Source organism: Aedes albopictus, chromosome 1 (genome assembly GCF_035046485.1).
Source record: "Aedes albopictus strain Foshan chromosome 1, AalbF5, whole genome shotgun sequence".
NCBI lineage: Eukaryota > Metazoa > Arthropoda > Insecta > Diptera > Culicidae > Aedes > Aedes albopictus.
The window spans coordinates 172,511,715-172,531,050 of record NC_085136.1 but is presented as its reverse complement, the minus strand read 5'-3'; the positions used below and the strand labels follow the sequence as shown (position 1 = coordinate 172,531,050).

Sequence of the window (19,336 nt, the reverse complement as noted above, 5' to 3'; positions counted from 1 at the left end):
TAAATTAAAATTAAATTAAAATTAAATTAAAATTAAATTAAAATTAAATTAAAATTAAATTAAAATTAAATTAAAATTAAATTAAAATTAAATTAAAATTAAATTAAAATTAAATTAAAATTAAATTAAAATTAAATTAAAATTAAATTAAAATTAAATTAAAATTAAATTCAAATTAAATTCAAATTAAATTCAAATTAAATTCAAATTAAATTCAAATAAATTCAAATTAAATTCAAATTAAATTCAAATTAAATTCAAATTAAATTCAAATTAAATTAAAATTAAATTCAAATTAAATTCAAATTAAATTCAAATTAAATTCAAATTAAATTCAAATTAAATTCAAATTAAATTCAAATTAAATTCAAATTAAATTCAAATTAAATTCAAATTAAATTCAAATTAAATTCAAATTAAATTCAAATTAAATTCAAATTAAATTAAAATTAAATTCAAATTAAATTCAAATTAAATTAAAATTAAATTAAAATTAAATTCAAATTAAATTCAAATTAAATTCAAATTAAATTCAAATTAAATTCAAATTAAATTCAAATTAAATTCAAATTAAATTAAAATTAAATTAAAATTAATTAAATTAAATTAAATTAAATTAAATTAAATTAAAATTAAATTAAAATTAAATTAAAATTAAATTAAAATTAAATTAAAATTAAATTAAAATTAAATTAAATTAATTAAAATTAAATTAAAATTAAATTAAATTAAATTAAAATTAAATTAAAATTAATTAAAATTAATTAAAATTAAATTAAAATTAAATTAAAATTAAATTAAAATTAAATTAAAATTAAATTAAAATTAAATTAAAATTAAATTAAATTAAATTAAATTAAAATTAAATTAAAATTAATTAAATAAATTAAATTAAAATTAAATTAAAATTAAATTAAAATTAAATTAAAATTAAATTAAAATTAAATTAAATTAAATTAAAATTAAATTAAAATTAAATTAAAATAAATTAAAATTAAATTAAATTAAATTAAAATTAAATTAAAATTAAATTAAAATTAAATTAAAATTAAATTAAAATTAAATTAAAATTAAATTAAATTAAATTAAAATTAAATTAAAATTAAATTAAAATTAAATTAAATTAAATTAAATTAATTAAATTAATTAAAATTAAATTAATTAAATTAAATTAAAATTAAATTAAAATTAAATTAAAATTAAATTAAAATTAAATTAAAATTAATTAATTAAATTAAAATTAAATTAAAATTAAATTAAAATTAATTAAAATTAAATTAAAATTAAATTAAAATTAAATTAAAATTAAATTAAAATTAAATTAAAATTAAATTAAAATTAAATTAAAATAAAATTAAAATTAAATTAAAATTAAATAAAATTAAATTAAAATTAAATTAAATTAAATTAAAATTAAATTAAAATTAAATTAATAAATAAATTAAAATAAAATTAAATTAAATTAAAATTAAAATTAAATTAAAATAAATTAAAATTAAATTAAATTAAATTAAAATTAAATTAAAATTAAATAAAATTAAATTAAAATTAAATTAAAATTAAATTAAATTAAATTAAAATTAAATTAAAATTAAATTAAAATTAAATTAAATAAATTAAAATTAAATTATTAAAATTAAATTAAAAAAATTAAATTAAAATTAAATTAAAATTAAATTAAAATTAAATTAAAATTAAATTAAAATTAAATAAAATTAAATTAAAATTAAAATTAAATAAAATTAAATTAAAATAAATTAAAATTAAATAAAATTAAATTAAAATTAAATTAAAATTAAATAAAATTAAATTAAAATTAATTAAAATAAAAAAAAAACTAAAATTAAATTAAATTAAAATAAATTAAATAAAAATAAATAAATTAAATAAACAATAAAATTAAATTAAAATAAATTAAAATAAATAAAAAAAACAAAAAAATAAAAAAAATTAAAATAAAATAAAATAAAAAACAAATAAAATTAAAACAAAAAAAACAACAAATTAAATTAAATTAAATTAAAATTAATTAAAATTAAATTAAAATTAAATTAAAATTAAATTAAAAATTAAATAAAATAAATAAAATAAATAAAAAAATAAAATTAAAAAAAATTAAAATAAATTAAAATTAAATTAAAATTAAATTAAATTAAATTAAAATTAAATTAAAATTAAATTAAAATTAAATTAAAATTAAAATAAATTAAAATTAAATTAAAATTAAATTAAATTAATTAAAATTAAATAAAATTAAATTAAAATTAAATTAAAATAAATTAAATTAAATTAAATTAAATTAAAATTAAATTAAAATTAAATTAAAATTAAATTAAAATTAAATTAAAATTAAATTAAAATTAAATAAAATTAAAATTAAAATAAATTAAAATTAAATTAAAATTAAATTAAAATTAAATTAAAATTAAAATTAAATTAAATAAAATAAATAAAAAATAAAATAAAATTAAAAAAAATTAAAATAAATTAAAAATTAAATTAAAATTAAACAAACATTAAATAAAACAAATTAAAAAAATTAACAAACAAATTAAAATTAAATTAAAATTACAACATAAAATAAATTAAAATTAAATAAAATTAAATAAAAATAAATAAAAAATAAATAAAATTAAATTAAAATAAAATTAAAATTAAATAAAATTAAAATTAAATTAAATTAAATTAAATTAAATAAATTAATTAAAATTAAATTAAAATTAAATTAAAAAAAAATAAATAAAATTAAATTAAAAAATTAAATTAAAATAAACAAAACAACTAACAACAACAACAACCAAAACAACAACAACCCATACCAACCCAACAACAACAAAACAAATAAAATAAAATTAAATAAAATTAAATTAAAATTAAATTAAAATTAAATTAATTACAAAAAACAAAACTAACAAACAAATACAACCAAAACAACAAACAACAAAACAAACAAACTAAAAATACAAAATAAAACAAAAACAACAAAACAACAATTAAATTAAATTAAAATTAAATAAAATTAAATTAAAATTAAATTAAATAAATTAAAATTAATTAAAATTAAATTAAAATTAAATTAAAATTAAATTAAAATAATAAAATTAAATTAAATTAAATTAAATTAATTAAATTAAATTAATTAAATTAAATTAAATTAAATTAAATTAAATTAAAATTAAATTAAATTAAATTAAAATAAATTAAATTAAATTAAATTAAATTAAATTAAAATAAATTAAAATTAAATTAAAATTAAATTAAAATTAAATTAAATTAAATTAAAATAATTAAAATTAAATTAAAATTAAATTAAAATTAAATTAAAATTAAATTAAATTAAATTAAAATTAAATTAAATTAATAAATTAAATTAAAATTAATTAAAATTAAATTAAAATTAAATTAAATTAAATTAAAATTAAATTAAATTAAATTAATTAAATTAAATTAATTAAATTAAATAAAATTAAATTAAAATTAAATTAAATTAAATTAAATTAAATTAAAATTAAATTAAATTAAATTAAAATTAATTAAATTAAATTAAAATTAAATTAAAATTAAATTAAAATTAAATTAAAATTAATTAAAATTAAATTAAAATTAAATTAAAATTAAATTAAAATTAAATTAAAATTAAATTAAAATTAAATTAAATTAAATTAAAATTAAATTAAAATTAAATTAAAATTAAATTAAAATTAAATTAAAATTAAATTAAAATTAAATTAAAATTAAATTAAAATTAAATTAAAATTAAATTAAAATTAAATTAAAATTAAATTAAAATTAAATTAAAATTAAAATTAAAATTAAAATTAAATTAAAATTAAAATTAAAATTAAAATTAAAATTAAAATTAAAATTAAAATTAAATTAAAATTAAAATTAAAATTAAAATTAAAATTAAAATTAAAATTAAAATTAAAATTAAAATTAAAATTAAAATTAAAATTAAAATTAAAATTAAAATTAAAATTAAAATTAAAATTAAAATTAAAATTAAAATTAAAATTAAAATTAAAATTAAAATTAAAATTAAAATTAAAATTAAAATTAAAATTAAAATTAAAATTAAAATTAAAATTAAAATTAAAATTAAAATTAAAATTAAAATTAAAATTAAAATTAAAATTAAAATTAAAATTAAAATTAAAATTAAAATTAAAATTAAAATTAAAATTAAAATTAAAATTAAAATTAAAATTAAAATTAAAATTAAAATTAAAATTAAAATTAAAATTAAAACAGGCTCCGATTTTTTTTTATTAAATATGTTTCGACCAGCTTTCATTCGAGGCAGAAGTGCGTTTGTAGTAGTGAACGCCGATAAAAGTTCACTACTACAATCACACTTCTTGCTCGGATGACAGCTGGAATGAAAACAAGCAGCATAAAATCTATGCCTAACATTCGTCTAACAGCCCATACTAAAACATGTCTAACGTTAGTCTAATGTTAGACTAACAAACATGTTTCGAATTTGCAACATGTCTAACAAAAGTGTGTCATATCTGTCTAATTTTAGACTAACATTAGCCAAAAGTGAGACAAAAAGTTAGCCTAACATGCTGGCCAGTTAGTCTCACATTAGGCTAATGTTAGGCTAACCCTCCGTACTGGGTTTACTCAAATCCTCTCTAATCTTCACAATATTCTCATCTCTGTTTTGGGTTACTTGCAGCTGGAAGACAATATTGTCTGGACTCACAGCAGAAACCAACTGTTCCGAATTGCTGATCGTCTGAATGGAAACTGAAGGATAATATCGGCTCAAAGCATCAACATGGTTCATCAATTTACTGCTGCGGTGCTGAATGGTGTAATGATAGTTCTCCAGCTCCAAAGCCCACCGAGCAATTCTATGATTGACACTTTTCCGGTTGAGAGTCATAGTTAAAGAATTACAGTCGGTTATAATTCGGAACGGGATTCCTTCCAGATATATACGGAACTTTCGCAGTGAATATATAATAGCCAGAGTTTCTAACTCAAAGCTGTGATACTTTGACTCTGCCGATGTTGTTGGACGTGAGAAATACGCAATCGGGTGAAATTTACCATCAACCTGTTTCTGGAACAGAATACATATTGGCGGCATATGTATGTTTAGTAAAAAAATAAAAAAATATTAATTCTGCTTCCAAAAGCTCATGCTTATGACGACACTTTTGTTGCTGAACTTGTCGAAAAAACTTCCATTGCTGCTTCTTGCTTCACTTCTGCCGATATGATTAGCGTAACACTTTTGCAATGAATTTCAGATTTCTTCGATTGCTCCGCTATTTCTACAAAATTTTGAAAAAAAACTACAGTTATAGATATATATAGATATATAGTTATAGATTATACAGTATATAGTATGGCAAAAATGTATAACATTATCTTATATATTCCATATGGAATTTTTTTTTCGTGTACCATAATTAGAAAATGTAAACAAAACAACTTGAACCACAACGAAGTCACGCACAAAGTTTGAACATCTAGCTTTGTAGCAAGTGTTGGCAGCTGTTGTAAACAAAACAAACTGCGTTGCCGAATCGACGTATGTAACTTCCGCTCATCTCTATGTATAGGATTTCTACACGCTCGCGTCAGAATACCCATTTTTTTCATTGCTATCTCTGTCGCTCTTCAAGAGGCCCCATTTAAAAATACCCATTTTCAAGTTGGGCCGCCCAACTTGAAAATGGGTATTTTTAAATGGGGCCTCTTGAAGAGCGACAGAGATAGCAATGAAAAAATGGGTATTCTGACGCGAGCGTGTAGTAATCACGCTCAAATATATGCGTGCCTTTTTTGTAGATGTAGTTGTGAAACTGCGAGGAAAATATTTGCACTCTTGCCCCGGACGTTAGTTATATCATTATTTACCCGTTTTACCCAATTCGATTGGGTAATATTTGCATATGCAATCTGAATAACCTTTCAATCGGCGTGCACTTTTGTGTGAGGAAAAATTTGCGCTACACTGAAATAAATTTTGTTGTTGTTTCCACCGAATCCATGGTAAAATTAAGAACTGTACCAACAATTTTCAACCGAATGCAAAATTCTGTTAATTCTGGAGCTCGATTTGAATAGGTCGTATGTGCTTTGGTCGATTAAAAATTCGATCAGTTGGAATCGCTTATTAAAGCGAAAACCGTTGAAATTGAGCAAAGTTGATACATACAGCAGAATCCTTACAAAACAGGCTTTCTGTTCCATTATTAAAAGTTTGCAAAATATCTGCCATATTGCTACAATGACTAAAATAAACTGATCGAATTTTATATCGACAAAGCACATACGACCTATTCAAATCGAGCTCCAGAATTGTACTGAAACATTGTCAATATTACCATGCGTGAAGTACCATTGACTAAAAACATTCTTGATGTTACTATTTTGACATTGTATTTTTGACCATGTTTATCTAAGACGCGCAACATTCAAGTCTACATGGTCGAAATAGAGCTTGCTGACGTTTATTCACCTTTCTCTTTCAAACATGCAGGTGGAATAGGATTTGTTGTCATCAGGAAAGGTTTCCCGATGAAAACAAATCCTATCCCGCCTGCATGCTTGAAAGAGAGAGGTGAATAAACGTCAGCAAGCTCTATTATTTACAATGCCCAAATAGTAGAACCAAGAATGTTTTTAGTCAACAGTAATACACGCATGGTAATATTGACAATGTTTCAGTACAATTAACAGAATTTTGCATTCGGTTGAAAATTGTTGGTACAGTTCTTAATTCTACCATGGATTCGGTGGAAACGACAACAAAATTTATTTCAGTGTAGTGTTCGTGTGTTGAAATGTCACTTATCTCTATACACGCTAAGGTCAGTTTACCCACATATGAGTACACTTTACCCATAATCGCCGAAAAGTGCACAACCTCATTTTATGGGTAAATACACTTTACTCATATATGGGTAAGTTGGATCTACGGGCAATATTGGCCTCCTAAAGTGAGGTTAAGTTTTGTGAAATCCCATTTCGTATTTTAGTGATTGAGTCGTTTCAGATAAAATTTAATGTGAGATCGGGGTAGAAAAATCCATTTTATCGATAAATTTATCAAAAAATTAATGATTAAACTGATGGGGAACTGGTATTTCCCTTTCAAACTTCCAAATTTTCACGACATAACCTCAACTTTTAATCGCCAATAGGTTGAATTTACCCATATATGAGTTCTTTGAATTTGGGTACATAGTACGCATATTTGAGTAAATGGTTTATTTATTCATTTTATTTATAAATAAAATTCCAACGATAGATTTCGAAAAGAAAACAAATAAAATTAAAATACTTGAAAAAAGTTTATTCGAACAATATTATAAAACAGAAAAATATTAAAAAAATAAAAAAAAAACAGGAAAAGGCTGGATCGTGCGGCGGCTCAATGGTCAAAGGACCGCTAACCGATTTCTGATGGTGGAGCACGCCCGCTTTCTTCCGGACGATGCGCTCCGGAGGGTCCACCAGCTGATGGAGTTTGTTGAATCTTGCGCTTGCTCGTATGGGCGTTTGAGGCCACGATCTCGACCAGAATGGGTAGGACCGGCAGTGAAATGCACAAACTGGAAGAAGCAAAAGATTGAATACTATTTTTGGTGATAAATAATAGCTTACTCAGATATTGATGCAAACTCCTCCCTGGTTCTAATAATGCCCGGACTTGAGCCACTTGTGGCGGTTTCCTTCCCGCTCCCACTTTATACTGGGTGGGTTTCAACTGCTCTGGAATCATCGGGGGAGCCGAGGCACATCTGCAACTGGAATGGCACTTCCTTTTTCTCCGGGCGGTTTGCATCATATGGCCGGCCTATTCAAATTTGGCAGCAGGGGGAGCGGAGTCCTAGACGATTCGTTCACGGTTTATTTGCACTCCGATGGATTGCTGGGCTGTTTGTTTCCCCGAAGGAAATTTGGTTCTATTCAGCTGAAAGCGACGGAAAAAGAGTATGTACTTTTCTGGTTTATTGAATCGTTTATGAATTTCGAGGATACTTACAGGTCACCTGCTTCCTCTTCATCTAGGCGTTGTTTAGTTTGCAAATTTGCATCACCGTTCTCTAATAATTCCGGGAATAATTAACTAAAACAATTGTTTTATACTTGGCGAACCGAGTGAACTACCGATTTCGGTGCTGCCTCTCGAAAATATTATTTTTTTCATCCAAATATGGGTAAACAGTCTTTACCCATATATGAGTAAAGTCACTTCATCAAGAATATGGGTGAATTTTACCAATATTTATTGGTGAACTTTACCCACACTCTGAAATGATTTAAATCACTGATTGTTTAAAAACAATACAATTTTATCTTATATGGAGTTTACACTCATCCCAGTTTAATATGTATACTATGAAGGCCTAAAAACTTAAACTTATCTAGAATGGTCCGAGAATATTGTTTCCAATGTATAGATTGAACGGTGGTGGCAAAAAGTGTTTACGTTTCCGACATGCGGGTTTTCTCCGAAAAGATTATCTTCCTGATGTTCCATTTTTACTGGAACATTGAATCGTGGTGAATTCGACTATTCAAATAGAGCTGACGGTCTTAAGGCGCGACCCGCCGTAAGAAATAACAAGCGGTAAGCAATCGCTGCATAAAGTTTACCACTGGCAAGAATTGAAATAAATTTACGTTGCAAGATCCGAGGTAGGAAGGCCCACCAACCAAACATGTTCCGGTTCAAAGGATTGATTCCGCAGCCGCAACGGTTAATTACGATGGCCCCAGGAACTTTCGAACAACTACCCGTCGATTACGCACGATTGGAACAGCCAGTACTGCTACAAATGTTGTCTACGGGAGCATCGCTATCAGAAACGGATCAATGACGATCGCCTTAGCCAGAATGAAAGATATCGACATAGGAACCGTTACCGTAAGAACTGCTGGAATGCTCCACCGGAAGGAAAAACCATGCGTACTAACTGGATCGGACACACCGGAGTCGATGATATGCATTTCCTGAAGAAGAGTGTCGCATTCTACGTTGCTGAATGAAGTGTTTTCCTGAAGATCAATCATGATGATGTAGATTACTTAATGAGATGTAACTATTTCGGTGAATATTTAATAAAATGATATTATTTTCGGTTTTTCCTACAAAATGTTTCAATTTTCAAAAATCAAAACAAAGTGATTTCGTATGAATGGAACCAAGTTATACTAGGCCTAGATTAATCCAACATATACTAGGTTATACGTATATCGAAGTTAAACGAAGCCAGTATAACCAGCACATATACCACACTTAGGGCATAGACTAATTTCTTAGGGTCAACCAGGTGAAATTGATTTAGTGTGGGATTTATACTATTTAGTATTGATTTTTTTCTGAGTGCATATTATTGGTAATGGATACGAAACCCAAATATGGGTAAATAATCTACCTATTTATGGGTAATCTGACCTTAGCGTGTACAAGTAGCCGGTAAATCCACAATATTTAGATTCGTTGGGGAAGATTCAAATATTACGTCCATCAATTTTTGGGAGTTCTAGACCCCCCTCCCCCCTCTGTTACGCATTTTCCCTAGAAATCCTATACATAGAGATGAGCGGAAGTTACATACGTCGATTCGGCAACGCTGTTTGTTTTGTTTACAACAGCTGCCAACACTTGCTACAAAGCTAGATGTTCAAACTTTGTGCGTGACTTCGTTGTGGTTCAAGTTGTTTTGTTTACATTTTCTAATTATGGTAGTTTTTTTTCAAAATTTTGTAGAAATAGCGGAGCAATCGAAGAAATCTGAAATTCATTGCAAAAGTGTTACGCTAATCATATCGGCAGAAGTGAAGCAAGAAGCAGCAATGGAAGTTTTTTCGACAAGTTCAGCAACAAAAGTGTCGTCATAAGCATGAGCTTTTGAAAGCAGAATTAATATTTTTTATTTTTTTACTAAACATACATATGCCGCCAATATCTCGATATTAAAAATAAATAATTTTAATTTATTTAGTTCCGATTGCAATACCGTTCAAACGACGCCTTCCTACGAACGATAAGCATGTTCATTTGGCTCACACTTTGACAGTTCTCTCTGCACGATTGGCTCACAATGGCCGCCTCCGCAGATCTCTATAATGTAGGATTACTAATTTTCCCTATACCTACACGTAGTGTCACACTTTTGTACACTCTGAAATGATATAAATCGTTCTAAGTATAAATCATAATCTTTTTTGTCATTACCGAGGTCATTACCGCAATTTATAAGTGTCGTAGTATAAAAAGTATACTGACGTCACTTAATGATTTAAACTTCGTCAAATTTATGTGAAAGTCAAGGGGCTGGTCGCTTGGAACAATGTGCCAAGAGGTGCCAAGCACACCGTCTTATACGCTGTGTGGCACACCGAGGCACTCTGAGGCACAATTTTGACACTTGAGTTTGGGTGAAAAAACTAGGCAACCATGTGCATTTGACCTGCAAAATGAAAACAAACAGTTGGTTGTCTTGGTAGTTGCCAAGCAAAATCTGAATCATCAAGCAGTGGCACTTCGGGGCACACTGAGGCACAATTGAATACCCGTTGGCACACTGAAAATAATTGGCACAAGTAAAGATGTGCTCAGCGACTCCCCCTTGGTGAAAGTATCATTAGAAATGTTTAGCCCAGCCGGCTCAGAAAACCGCTGCGACCGCTGCCATATTAACTACAATTTATATTTACCAGCTTTTGCTCTGCTGTTGTTTTGTGCGAATATTGATCGTAGTTCTCAAAATACTCAGGTGAGTAACTAGCAGAAACAAGCTACGGATCGTTAAGAACTGCATTTCTTCTCTATTTACCAGAACAGCATGAAAATCACCATCATTTCTCGAATTGACAAACCAAGTGAAAACCGAGGTGAAAACTTTTCTCTTCCTGCGGCTTCTGAAGAGACAACCGAAAATCAAGCGGATTGAGTCGGAACCATATCAAGCGGATTGAGCCCAAGATCAGTTCTACCAGAAAACAGCAGCACAGCAGTCCAATACATTTTCGATTTAGCAGCAGCAGCTTACTCACCATGCAAATCACATCAGCACCCGGAAATCTTCGCCCGTTCCCATCACCCGTCCATCTCACCATATTTAACATTGCATGTAATTTACTTGTGTGATTATTATGAATAAAGTAAAATTTAATATCTCGCAAGCCTCTTCATGATCTGTTTTTTTTTTTCTATTGTTAAAAAAACAAATAAACAAAATTTGGGATTAAACTGGTCCTCGATAAAGCTCATATATACTAGAATGAGTATATATCGAAGTTACTAGGGCAGTTTTGTTGCAACCTATACTAGGTCTGGGGTCAACTAGGCGAATGTGATTTAGTATGGGATTTAGAGCAACATTAACGGCGGCTACTATTCGAGCAACCCGCGCAGCGCTACCATTTTGACTTAACCACCCTTTTCCACACCGGTAGCAATCAAATTAGTCACCCTGATTCGTATCGGGAGGGCTGTCATATTTCCATAGAATTTTTAGCAGTGCAACTGTCCCCCTACTATATTTGGTCACCCACCCATAGCGCTACTATTTTGCGAGCGCATCTGCAGCGACCGGTAAAGTTTGCTGCAATGATGGAGGGCTGCCAAACGGGGTATAGAAGCGCACCGTTAGGCCTGGGACACACTGGTGGTGTTCGTACCATGGTACAAGTTGTCAAGAAAATTATTCCAAGGTTATCTTGAATGAAGACAATTATCAGTATGAAACTCATTTCAAGATAATTAATTGTACACTGCAAAAACTGCAAATATTTATTTTATGTTTTGTACACATATATTTTTGCAATTTGTCTGGACAAATGATGTTTATGTGTAATCACACATAACCAATAATTTTTGGTATTTATCGTTTTGATGTGTGATTACACATAAAAACAATACCGAATGACAAATAAAATCAATATATGCGCTTAATGTTTTTTTTTTGAAAAAAAAAGTTTTATCAATGATGAAACATTTATGGATGCAGTTGATATGATTTATTAACAAATTAACAAGTCGAAAGCTCATGTAGAAAGAGCCAAACACTGTATTGCGCTGGAAGGTTGGTTGATTATTTTCGACCAGTGAGTTACTAATTGATCAACTTTGCAGCTCCGAATAATGATCAAAACTGCGCTCTTCACCCGAGTTTCTAAGTGTTTATCGATGTAAAGCAACTGGTTATGGTTTTTCCGTACTCCAAGGAAGGTAGCTGCGATGATTTAAGTAAAATATCTGAACAACTCCTGCAGCACATGTTTACACTGAGTCGCCATTTTTTCACTTTGCGCATCTTCGGCGGCTGACACAGACGCTAAGCATTGGTATTATGTGTGAACTCACATATTTTTTTGCTATGGGTGTTAACACATACCAAATATGTGTGAAACTAATCTAGACAATAAACAACAAATATCTTAGTTATATTTTAGGTAATAAAATTTATGTGTGGAAAGACCAATTGGATCGATGTGTATTTTCACATAAAATAAATATTTGCAGTTTTTGCAGTGTACCATGGTACGAATACCACCAGTCTGTCCAAGGTTTTAAAGGTGCTCTTATACTATTTAGTTTAGATTTTTTTCTGAGTGTAGACCCCCCCTCCCCCAAATGTTGGACGTAATTTTTGAACGTTCCCTTGTGTAATTTACTTTTGGATAAAATAAACCCATAAAATAGGTAGTTTGAGTTTTCCGTGGAAGTTGACATCAAGGAGGATACATTTTACTAAGGTGGCGCAGATAAACATTGCAAACCACTGGTTGTCTCTTCCATTCTTCTGGTGTTCTTATGGAACTGAAATAGTGACGTCACTATTTTAGTTGCATAAGAACACCAGAAGAGTGGAAGAGACAACCAGTGGTTTGCAATGTTTATCTGCGCCACCTTAGTAAAATGTATTCTCCTTGAGTTGACATCCCTCCGACTAAAGATACAAGCATAGTGGTTTCGCAGCCCGATCTCACTAACACAAGCTTACTCGTGTAACCGTGTAAGATCGATTTTGTTTTCAACCAGCAAATCAGCTGTCAAACTGCTTTTTGTGCAGTCGGTACTTGTTTTGGTTTTTCATCGGATTTTTTTTCTATCTTCAAAATGGTTTTAAACTGCATAATAAGTTCGTGTTCGGTTTACTCAAGCAATAAAACTCACCAAATGTTCCGGCTTCCATCGGTACGTAAACGGATGACCGAAGCTGAACGTGTTTTGGCAGAGAAGCGGCTGACACTTTGGGTAGAAGCTTGCGGGTTAGAGAAAAATCCTGCTTCACATCACCGTGTCTGCAGTCGGCACTTTGTGAACGGCAGACCAGCGAAAAGTTTCGAGACCGAGGACGTGGACTGGGTTCCGACGCAAAATTTATCGGACGAGAAGATCTCAGCGGAGCCAGATATGACGATAGAACGGGAAGATGAAACCGAGAACGGAACTGAAACTGTACCCGATGACCAGAATCATCACCATAGCGAAAGTTTTGGGTGCTGCGTCGACCAACCCAATCTTGTTATTGAGAACGCAATGTCGGAATCCGAAGTGCAGATGGATCAGTTCCGTGAAACCAACCTGGATGTTAATCAAAGCGACGCAGAGTATGTTTTGAATTTGTAGTCTAAGGTAAAACATGTTTTAATGCTATGTTTGTAACTATTTTCAGATCATCGTTCAAATCGATTGATAGCGGTTGTGTAGAATGCGATGAGTCGTTTGCTAATCAATTCGAAGATTCCACTTTAATTACCAACTCAACCTTGATGTGTAGGTGTGTACTGCAGAAAATGAGTCTGGACATCTTAAAAGCAACAGTGCCCAAGATTAGCAAACCTAAATCCTTGAAACGGTCTACACTATATGAACGAGGCCCTTACATCCGAGGTGGCAAACGCAAAGCTGTTCAGATACCAACTGTTAGTGCTTTGAAAAGCAGTTTTATCCTAGTGAGAATGCCCGTCGAAAAGAGCAACATTCTTGATTTTGTTGAACAGTTTCTAAATAAATATTCTTCGTTAATGCATTGAAAACTTTTAGAATTGATTTTTTTTAATTTTGAAACTCGATAAAGAATAGACAAAAGGATGTATATTAGTGTCATAATACTCCGATTCATAAGCTCTTGTTTCTCCTTGTAGCTCACTCGAAGGCACTGTTGGCTTTGGCTATTCCCACAATCTTGTGAGAGATAGTCAGCACTATGATTCAATGAATAACTATTTTTTTAGCAGGATTGCAGTACCGATTGCAGGACACAAACTTCAAATTGTATTCCCGTATGATGGTATCACTGGGACGAATTCTCAGCAGACAACTTCACAAGCTGTAGATTCGACGGCCGGACAAGCATCAACTTTTAAGCATGCCCAGAAGACCACGTACTATAGTGATGCATGCGTGCAAACTGACCTATGTATGGAACGAGAAGTGCAGCAGTGGAAAAATGCGATTAGGCGGTATGACAAAGAAGTTGCCTTCCTTCGGGCTCTCCGTGAGAAGCTGCATCGAGACTTGCTCATCGCTAAAAATGCAAACCAGATTACCGTCACTGCACTCGAGGCAAATGACAAAAAGTGTTGCTATTTTACAGGGCTGAGCTCTGGGCGTACGTTGAGACATCTTTACGAGGCATTGAAAGCAGATCTACCAGTGTATGAAACACTGGACAAAGAAAAAATACTCATTTTAATGTTGCGAAAACTGCGTTTGAATGAACCATTTTGTACTCTTGGGTATTTGTATGGTCTGAACCAAACCGCGATATCGAAATATTTTTTTCGAAACGATCAATGCTACTATACCGTTCTTGAATGAGCTAGTAAGATTCCCATCTCGAACGGTTTTGAAGCAACATATGCCCTCTGCGTTCCGAAGAAAGTATGGTGATTCCGTTACAATTATTATTGACTGCTTCGAGATTAACGTCGAATCACCAAATACCAAAGCAATGGTGGCCAGTGCGAATGTATTTTCGCATTATAAAAAACATAATACCATTAAAGTCCTGATAGGTATTAGTCCATCCGGTGCAATCATTTATGTGTCAGAAGCATTTGGTGGCCGAACGTCGGACAAGGAAATGGTGAAATCGTCAGGATTCTTGGACAAGATTCAAGAAGGAGACTTCGTGATGGCCGATCGTGGGTTTCTCATAGAGGATTTGCTGTGTCCGTTAAATGCATCCGTTGCATATCCAGCCTTCAAGAAGAAAAACAGTCAACTGGAACCACTTGATGCCGTCCACTCCAGAGAACTTTCTTCGTTGAGGATACACGTGGAACGCCTTATTGGTTCGTTGCGCCAAAAGTTTTTAATTTTGACCGATATAATTCCAATTACTATGCTGCAACATTGGAACAACGATACTCCAGCCATTGATCAGATTTTGACGATTTGCGCTGCTCTTGTTAATTTGTGTCCAACAATTGTTCGTTCAGTTTAAGTTTTTAGTTTTTCCCATATCTAAGCCACTAAACACGCTACATGTTGTTATCTGTTTAAGCTGTTTTATTTTGTTTATCTAAATTTTAACATGTATGTATCGAGCTAATTTTACTTATTTGTAAATGACTTGTTAATTAATTCTGGAAATAGAACGGTTTCAAAAAAGCATACAGCCTTGTCTTTGCAATGTTGCCAAAATTCGTCACGACGTTTGATCTCAAAAACCAAAACTTGTTTGGGTGACCACACATAGAAATATCCGAATCTTGCCTTACAAACGTGAACCTGCATTAAAGCTTGAAAGTAATATTTGTGCTTCATTTTCAGTATGATTTGTCCATCCTCGTTTCGTGCGATAAAAGAGTCTGTTAACTGCAATAATGTGTCAGTCATGTCTTCGCGATTTCTAGCTGAAAAGGGACATTTCACTTCAACCGTTATGATACCATGACAATCACAGAGAAAAATCGCGTCCGGCGATGCTCCCAAGAACGGAAGTTCGCTATCAATCACCAACCCTGATTTTTTCTTCTGAAGATTAATATGCAAATGCTTCACTGAGTGATACAATTGATCAACTGCTTTGTCCTCGTTCTTTTTACCATATCTGGTAGCGGCTGTTGAAAATGATATTTCACTAGGATAACAAATTTTCTTGATCAAAGACACCGAAGGTCTCTCTAATCGTGTGTTACAAACGTCTTTTAAATTCGAAGCTGTGATACGCCCACTCCTAAACATATTCCACCACTTCGAATCAGATTGACTAATTGTCAGGGTGTCAATCCGTTTCAACATAGCCGGGTCCTTCGGAAGATTTCGGATGAAAGCAGAAGCACGTTCCTTCAATTCAGCCTCCGTATCTGTATTTAATGGGTCATACAGAAGTTGAAGATTGTAGTCCTTTAAATCAGCTTCCATTTCGGTTTCGTGCGCACAGTCAGTACAGCTAAAGTCCATATTCTCCTCTCCGCAAAATAGGCTAGCAGCTGCAACATTCAGTTCATCGGTTTGCAAAGTGTTTAAAAGATCACGACATCGGGAAGTGTTGCTTGAGGATGTTGAGGAATTGTTCGTGAAGAATTTCCAGTGGATTTGCCTACCAAAATCGATGTCTCGCACTTTTTTGTAGAGATTATCGCTGATACTGGCCGGTGGTTTTTTCCAATAGGCTGGTAAGTCTGTCACAGACATCTAAAATTGATACACATTGGATGGTGGATCTAAGTATCATTTAAACTTTTAAAATTAACATGTAGGTACTCACTTTCTTCTCGATTATTGAGGTTCGAATTCCTTCCAGCGCAAAAAGCGTTGCCCCGATGTGACTGCAAGCTTCCAATATTCCGATGGTGCAATTGCAATGGGCTGCGAGTATTGTTCCTGGCTCATTGATTAAAATCCACGGGGTAAGTGGCTTTTCGTTGAGTGCAAATGAATGCCGAACCACTCCGTGCACTACGAAAATATCGTGCACCTTTTTCCCCGAAACACTTTTCACCCAACCGTTCTTGTAATATAAGATCGCGTCCATTCCTTTAGCACAATTCTTGGGTTCTCCAGTGAACGGATTGGGGTCGACTACCAGAAACTGGTAGATGTTGGCAAATGTGATCGTCAAAGGCACTTCCTGCGGCGTTGTTTTAACGGTTGCCGGGTTTACACCGTAACACATACCGATTTTTTCCCGGTACCTTTCAGCAGCAGCTTCACAATCCTTAAAATAGATCGTTTATAAAATTTTTGTTACTGTAGTACATATGATTATTTAAAAAAGCAGTAATTTACATACCATATTCAAAACGGCACAATTTTTTTGTTTTGGTTTTATTTTTCGCGAATAGGTGACAGCGGTTTATTTATATTTTCAACCAGCAAGGTGGTGCAACATCTCACTAATACTCAAGCAAGCAGAAACCACTATATAGAGATAAGTGACATTTCAACACACGAACACTAGCGCAAATTTTTCCTCACACAAAAGTGCACGCCGATTGAAAGGCTATTCAGATTGCATATGCAAATATTACCCAATCGAATTGGGTAATATTTGCATATGCAATCTGAATAGCCTTTCAATCGGCGTGCACTTTTGTGTGAGGAAAAATTTGCGCTAGTGTTCGTGTGTTGAAATGTCACTTATCTCTATAGTGTCTTTACCTCCGACTGCCGGTTCTTTGCTTTTAACAACTCCAGATCGAACGAAATTCGGTCGAGCGGATCCGTTTTTGAATTTATTTTGCGAATGTAAATCGCATTTGCATAAATATTTTCAATGCAATTAGTTTGTTCAACGTGAGTGAAAAGCGGAATACAGTTATGAATACTCGACGCAGCCGGTTGTCTCTCGTTCGGCGATCAGGTAAGAACAATAATAATTATTGAGTATGTATGGTATATATTACAGATTACAAACATCGGTATCAGAGAGTTGTTAGGGTAACCAATATAATTTGGACCCCCATATATTAAATATTTTTGGACCCCCTGAGTCGTATTATCACAAATTTCACAGATTTAATGAAGAGATTGCAAAAATTTCAAGAATCATTCGCTAAATTAGATTCCTCTGCACGGGCAGCAATCATTTCCGCACTGGAAATAGCATTATTTGCCTTGAAATACATTTTTGTCAATCTCGTCATCCGTGTCAGTGTCGTACCATGTTTACAAAAAGAGATTGCGGTGCTGAGGAAACTTGCAGATGTAAACAAAAACGTTTATCATTCTAGCGCAATTAATTCGCAAAGTTCGTCTAATCAGCCTTTGTCAATCAAGTAATTAGGATGTGATCCAGCATATTCAAGTGGCAGATTGGCAGAAAATAGTTTCTAACGGGTTTAAACACCGGGTGTCCAAAATACATACTTAAGAGGGTCCAAAATATATTGGGGTGTCCAAAACAGTGAAAACTGGTGCTTCAAAAATAAGTTATTTTCGTCAAATTTTCAGCCAGAAATGACCTTGTGGGTATTTTTAACGGACAGTGGAGGCTTTAACGATCATACGAGCATCATCATAATGTGTAACACCCTCTGAACATGTATGCTTTTGACTTAAATTCAAACTAATGTCCTCTAGGGGTCCAAAATTCGACCGTTACCCTATCACTCTAAGAATTTTTCATATTCGAATCATTACGAAAAACATAGATTTTTTTCATATTGTTTTCCATATAACTTCCATATTGAAATCCGATAGATTGACTTCATAATGCTTATCAGATAACTTTAATTGGAATGGCATATAGAAACTGGATCTAAAGAGTGTCCAATTCATAGACTGAATCAGATACACATTATATGATTTAAGTATATGATATGTGTGGTGATTCCGATCATACTTAGTAGGCCGATAGTTGAAGGAAGCAGCCTGACAGCGACTTCACTGGAGGACACACGCATTGGCTCCGATACGTATTGTCACTTTCCTGTGTTCAATAAAATAATCATCCGATAATTGTTTAGTTCATAGTTCCTTGCTTATTATTCAATGTACAATACCACAATATGTAATAGATTATTTAATAATTCTTATTATGGAATGTCAAATGGGAGTTCAGTCGGCATTTAAAATTCAATATTGAATATTAAAATAAACACTCAAGCAATCACAATAAATATCAAGCATTAATTAAATAAAGCATCTTGATACATATTGTAATTTAAACCGGGTAGTGATTTAAACCGGAGGTAAACCGGCTGTACATGTTTTATTTTATTATTATTTTTAAATATTTATTCATGGCAGGATGCATGGCGGCATTATCACGGCCTCTATCACGACACTGGTAATGCGATAAACAAAACAGCTAGCAGGGTTTCACGGGGAAATTAGCAAGCAAATTAGTTCTGGTAGATCAGGAAACCTATTGGCCGGGACAGCATTTAGGAAGCCGGG

General features: G+C 30.6%; 3 protein-coding genes and 2 long non-coding RNA genes across 6 annotated transcripts in view; 3 read left to right on the top strand and 2 right to left on the bottom strand.

Annotated features, from left to right (window-relative positions):
* Positions 1-6,951: 6,951 nt before the first annotated feature.
* On the bottom strand, positions 6,952-8,288 carry LOC134286130 (uncharacterized). The gene is made up of 3 exons (XR_009996849.1): positions 8,012-8,288; positions 7,630-7,939; positions 6,952-7,577 (listed from the first exon to the last, which is right to left on the bottom strand). It is a non-coding gene; the product is annotated as an uncharacterized LOC134286130 (long non-coding RNA).
* Positions 8,289-10,613: 2,325 nt separating this feature from the next.
* On the top strand, positions 10,614-11,160 carry LOC134286129 (uncharacterized). Its single transcript, XR_009996848.1, has 2 exons — positions 10,614-10,751; positions 10,815-11,160. It is a non-coding gene; the product is annotated as an uncharacterized LOC134286129 (long non-coding RNA).
* Positions 11,161-13,144: 1,984 nt separating this feature from the next.
* On the top strand, positions 13,145-15,432 carry LOC109409043 (uncharacterized). Its single transcript, XM_062845844.1, has 2 exons — positions 13,145-13,593; positions 13,659-15,432. The coding sequence occupies exons 1-2, from the start codon at positions 13,160-13,162 to the stop codon at positions 14,017-14,019; spliced, it is 795 nt and encodes a 264-aa protein (XP_062701828.1). The 5' UTR covers positions 13,145-13,159; the 3' UTR covers positions 14,020-15,432.
* A 99-nt stretch (positions 15,433-15,531) lies between these two features.
* LOC109409050 (uncharacterized) lies at positions 15,532-17,276 on the bottom strand. The gene is made up of 3 exons (XM_062845842.1): positions 17,229-17,276; positions 16,704-17,153; positions 15,532-16,630 (listed from the first exon to the last, which is right to left on the bottom strand). Exons 1-3 carry the CDS (start codon positions 17,229-17,231, stop codon positions 15,545-15,547), a joined length of 1,539 nt encoding a protein of 512 aa, XP_062701826.1. The 5' UTR covers positions 17,232-17,276; the 3' UTR covers positions 15,532-15,544.
* A 328-nt stretch (positions 17,277-17,604) lies between these two features.
* The window catches only part of LOC109407133 (uncharacterized), a 39,161-nt gene continuing 37,429 nt past the window's right edge, over positions 17,605-19,336 (top strand). The window contains exon 1 of one of the 2 annotated variants that reach the window (XR_009996274.1): positions 17,605-17,798. Coding sequence is in view for 1 of the 2 variants with exons in the window: in XM_062845843.1 (XP_062701827.1) it covers positions 17,756-17,798 (43 nt within the window). In the remaining variant the exon portion in view is untranslated. The remainder of the gene's footprint in view (positions 17,799-19,336) is intronic. The other variant, XM_062845843.1, reaches the window with a different exon arrangement.

Bases quoted from the DNA above. Each gene is read 5' to 3' on its own strand.
- LOC109409043 (XM_062845844.1), top strand. From the start codon at position 13,160: ATGTTCCGGCTTCCATCGGTACGTAAACGGATGACCGAAGCTGAACGT. The intron at 13,594-13,658 runs GTATGTTTTGAA...AACTATTTTCAG, and splicing joins GTTAATCAAAGCGACGCAGA to ATCATCGTTCAAATCGATTG.
- LOC109409050 (XM_062845842.1), bottom strand. The intron at 16,631-16,703 runs GTGAGTACCTAC...TATCAATTTTAG, and splicing joins CCTCAATAATCGAGAAGAAA to ATGTCTGTGACAGACTTACC.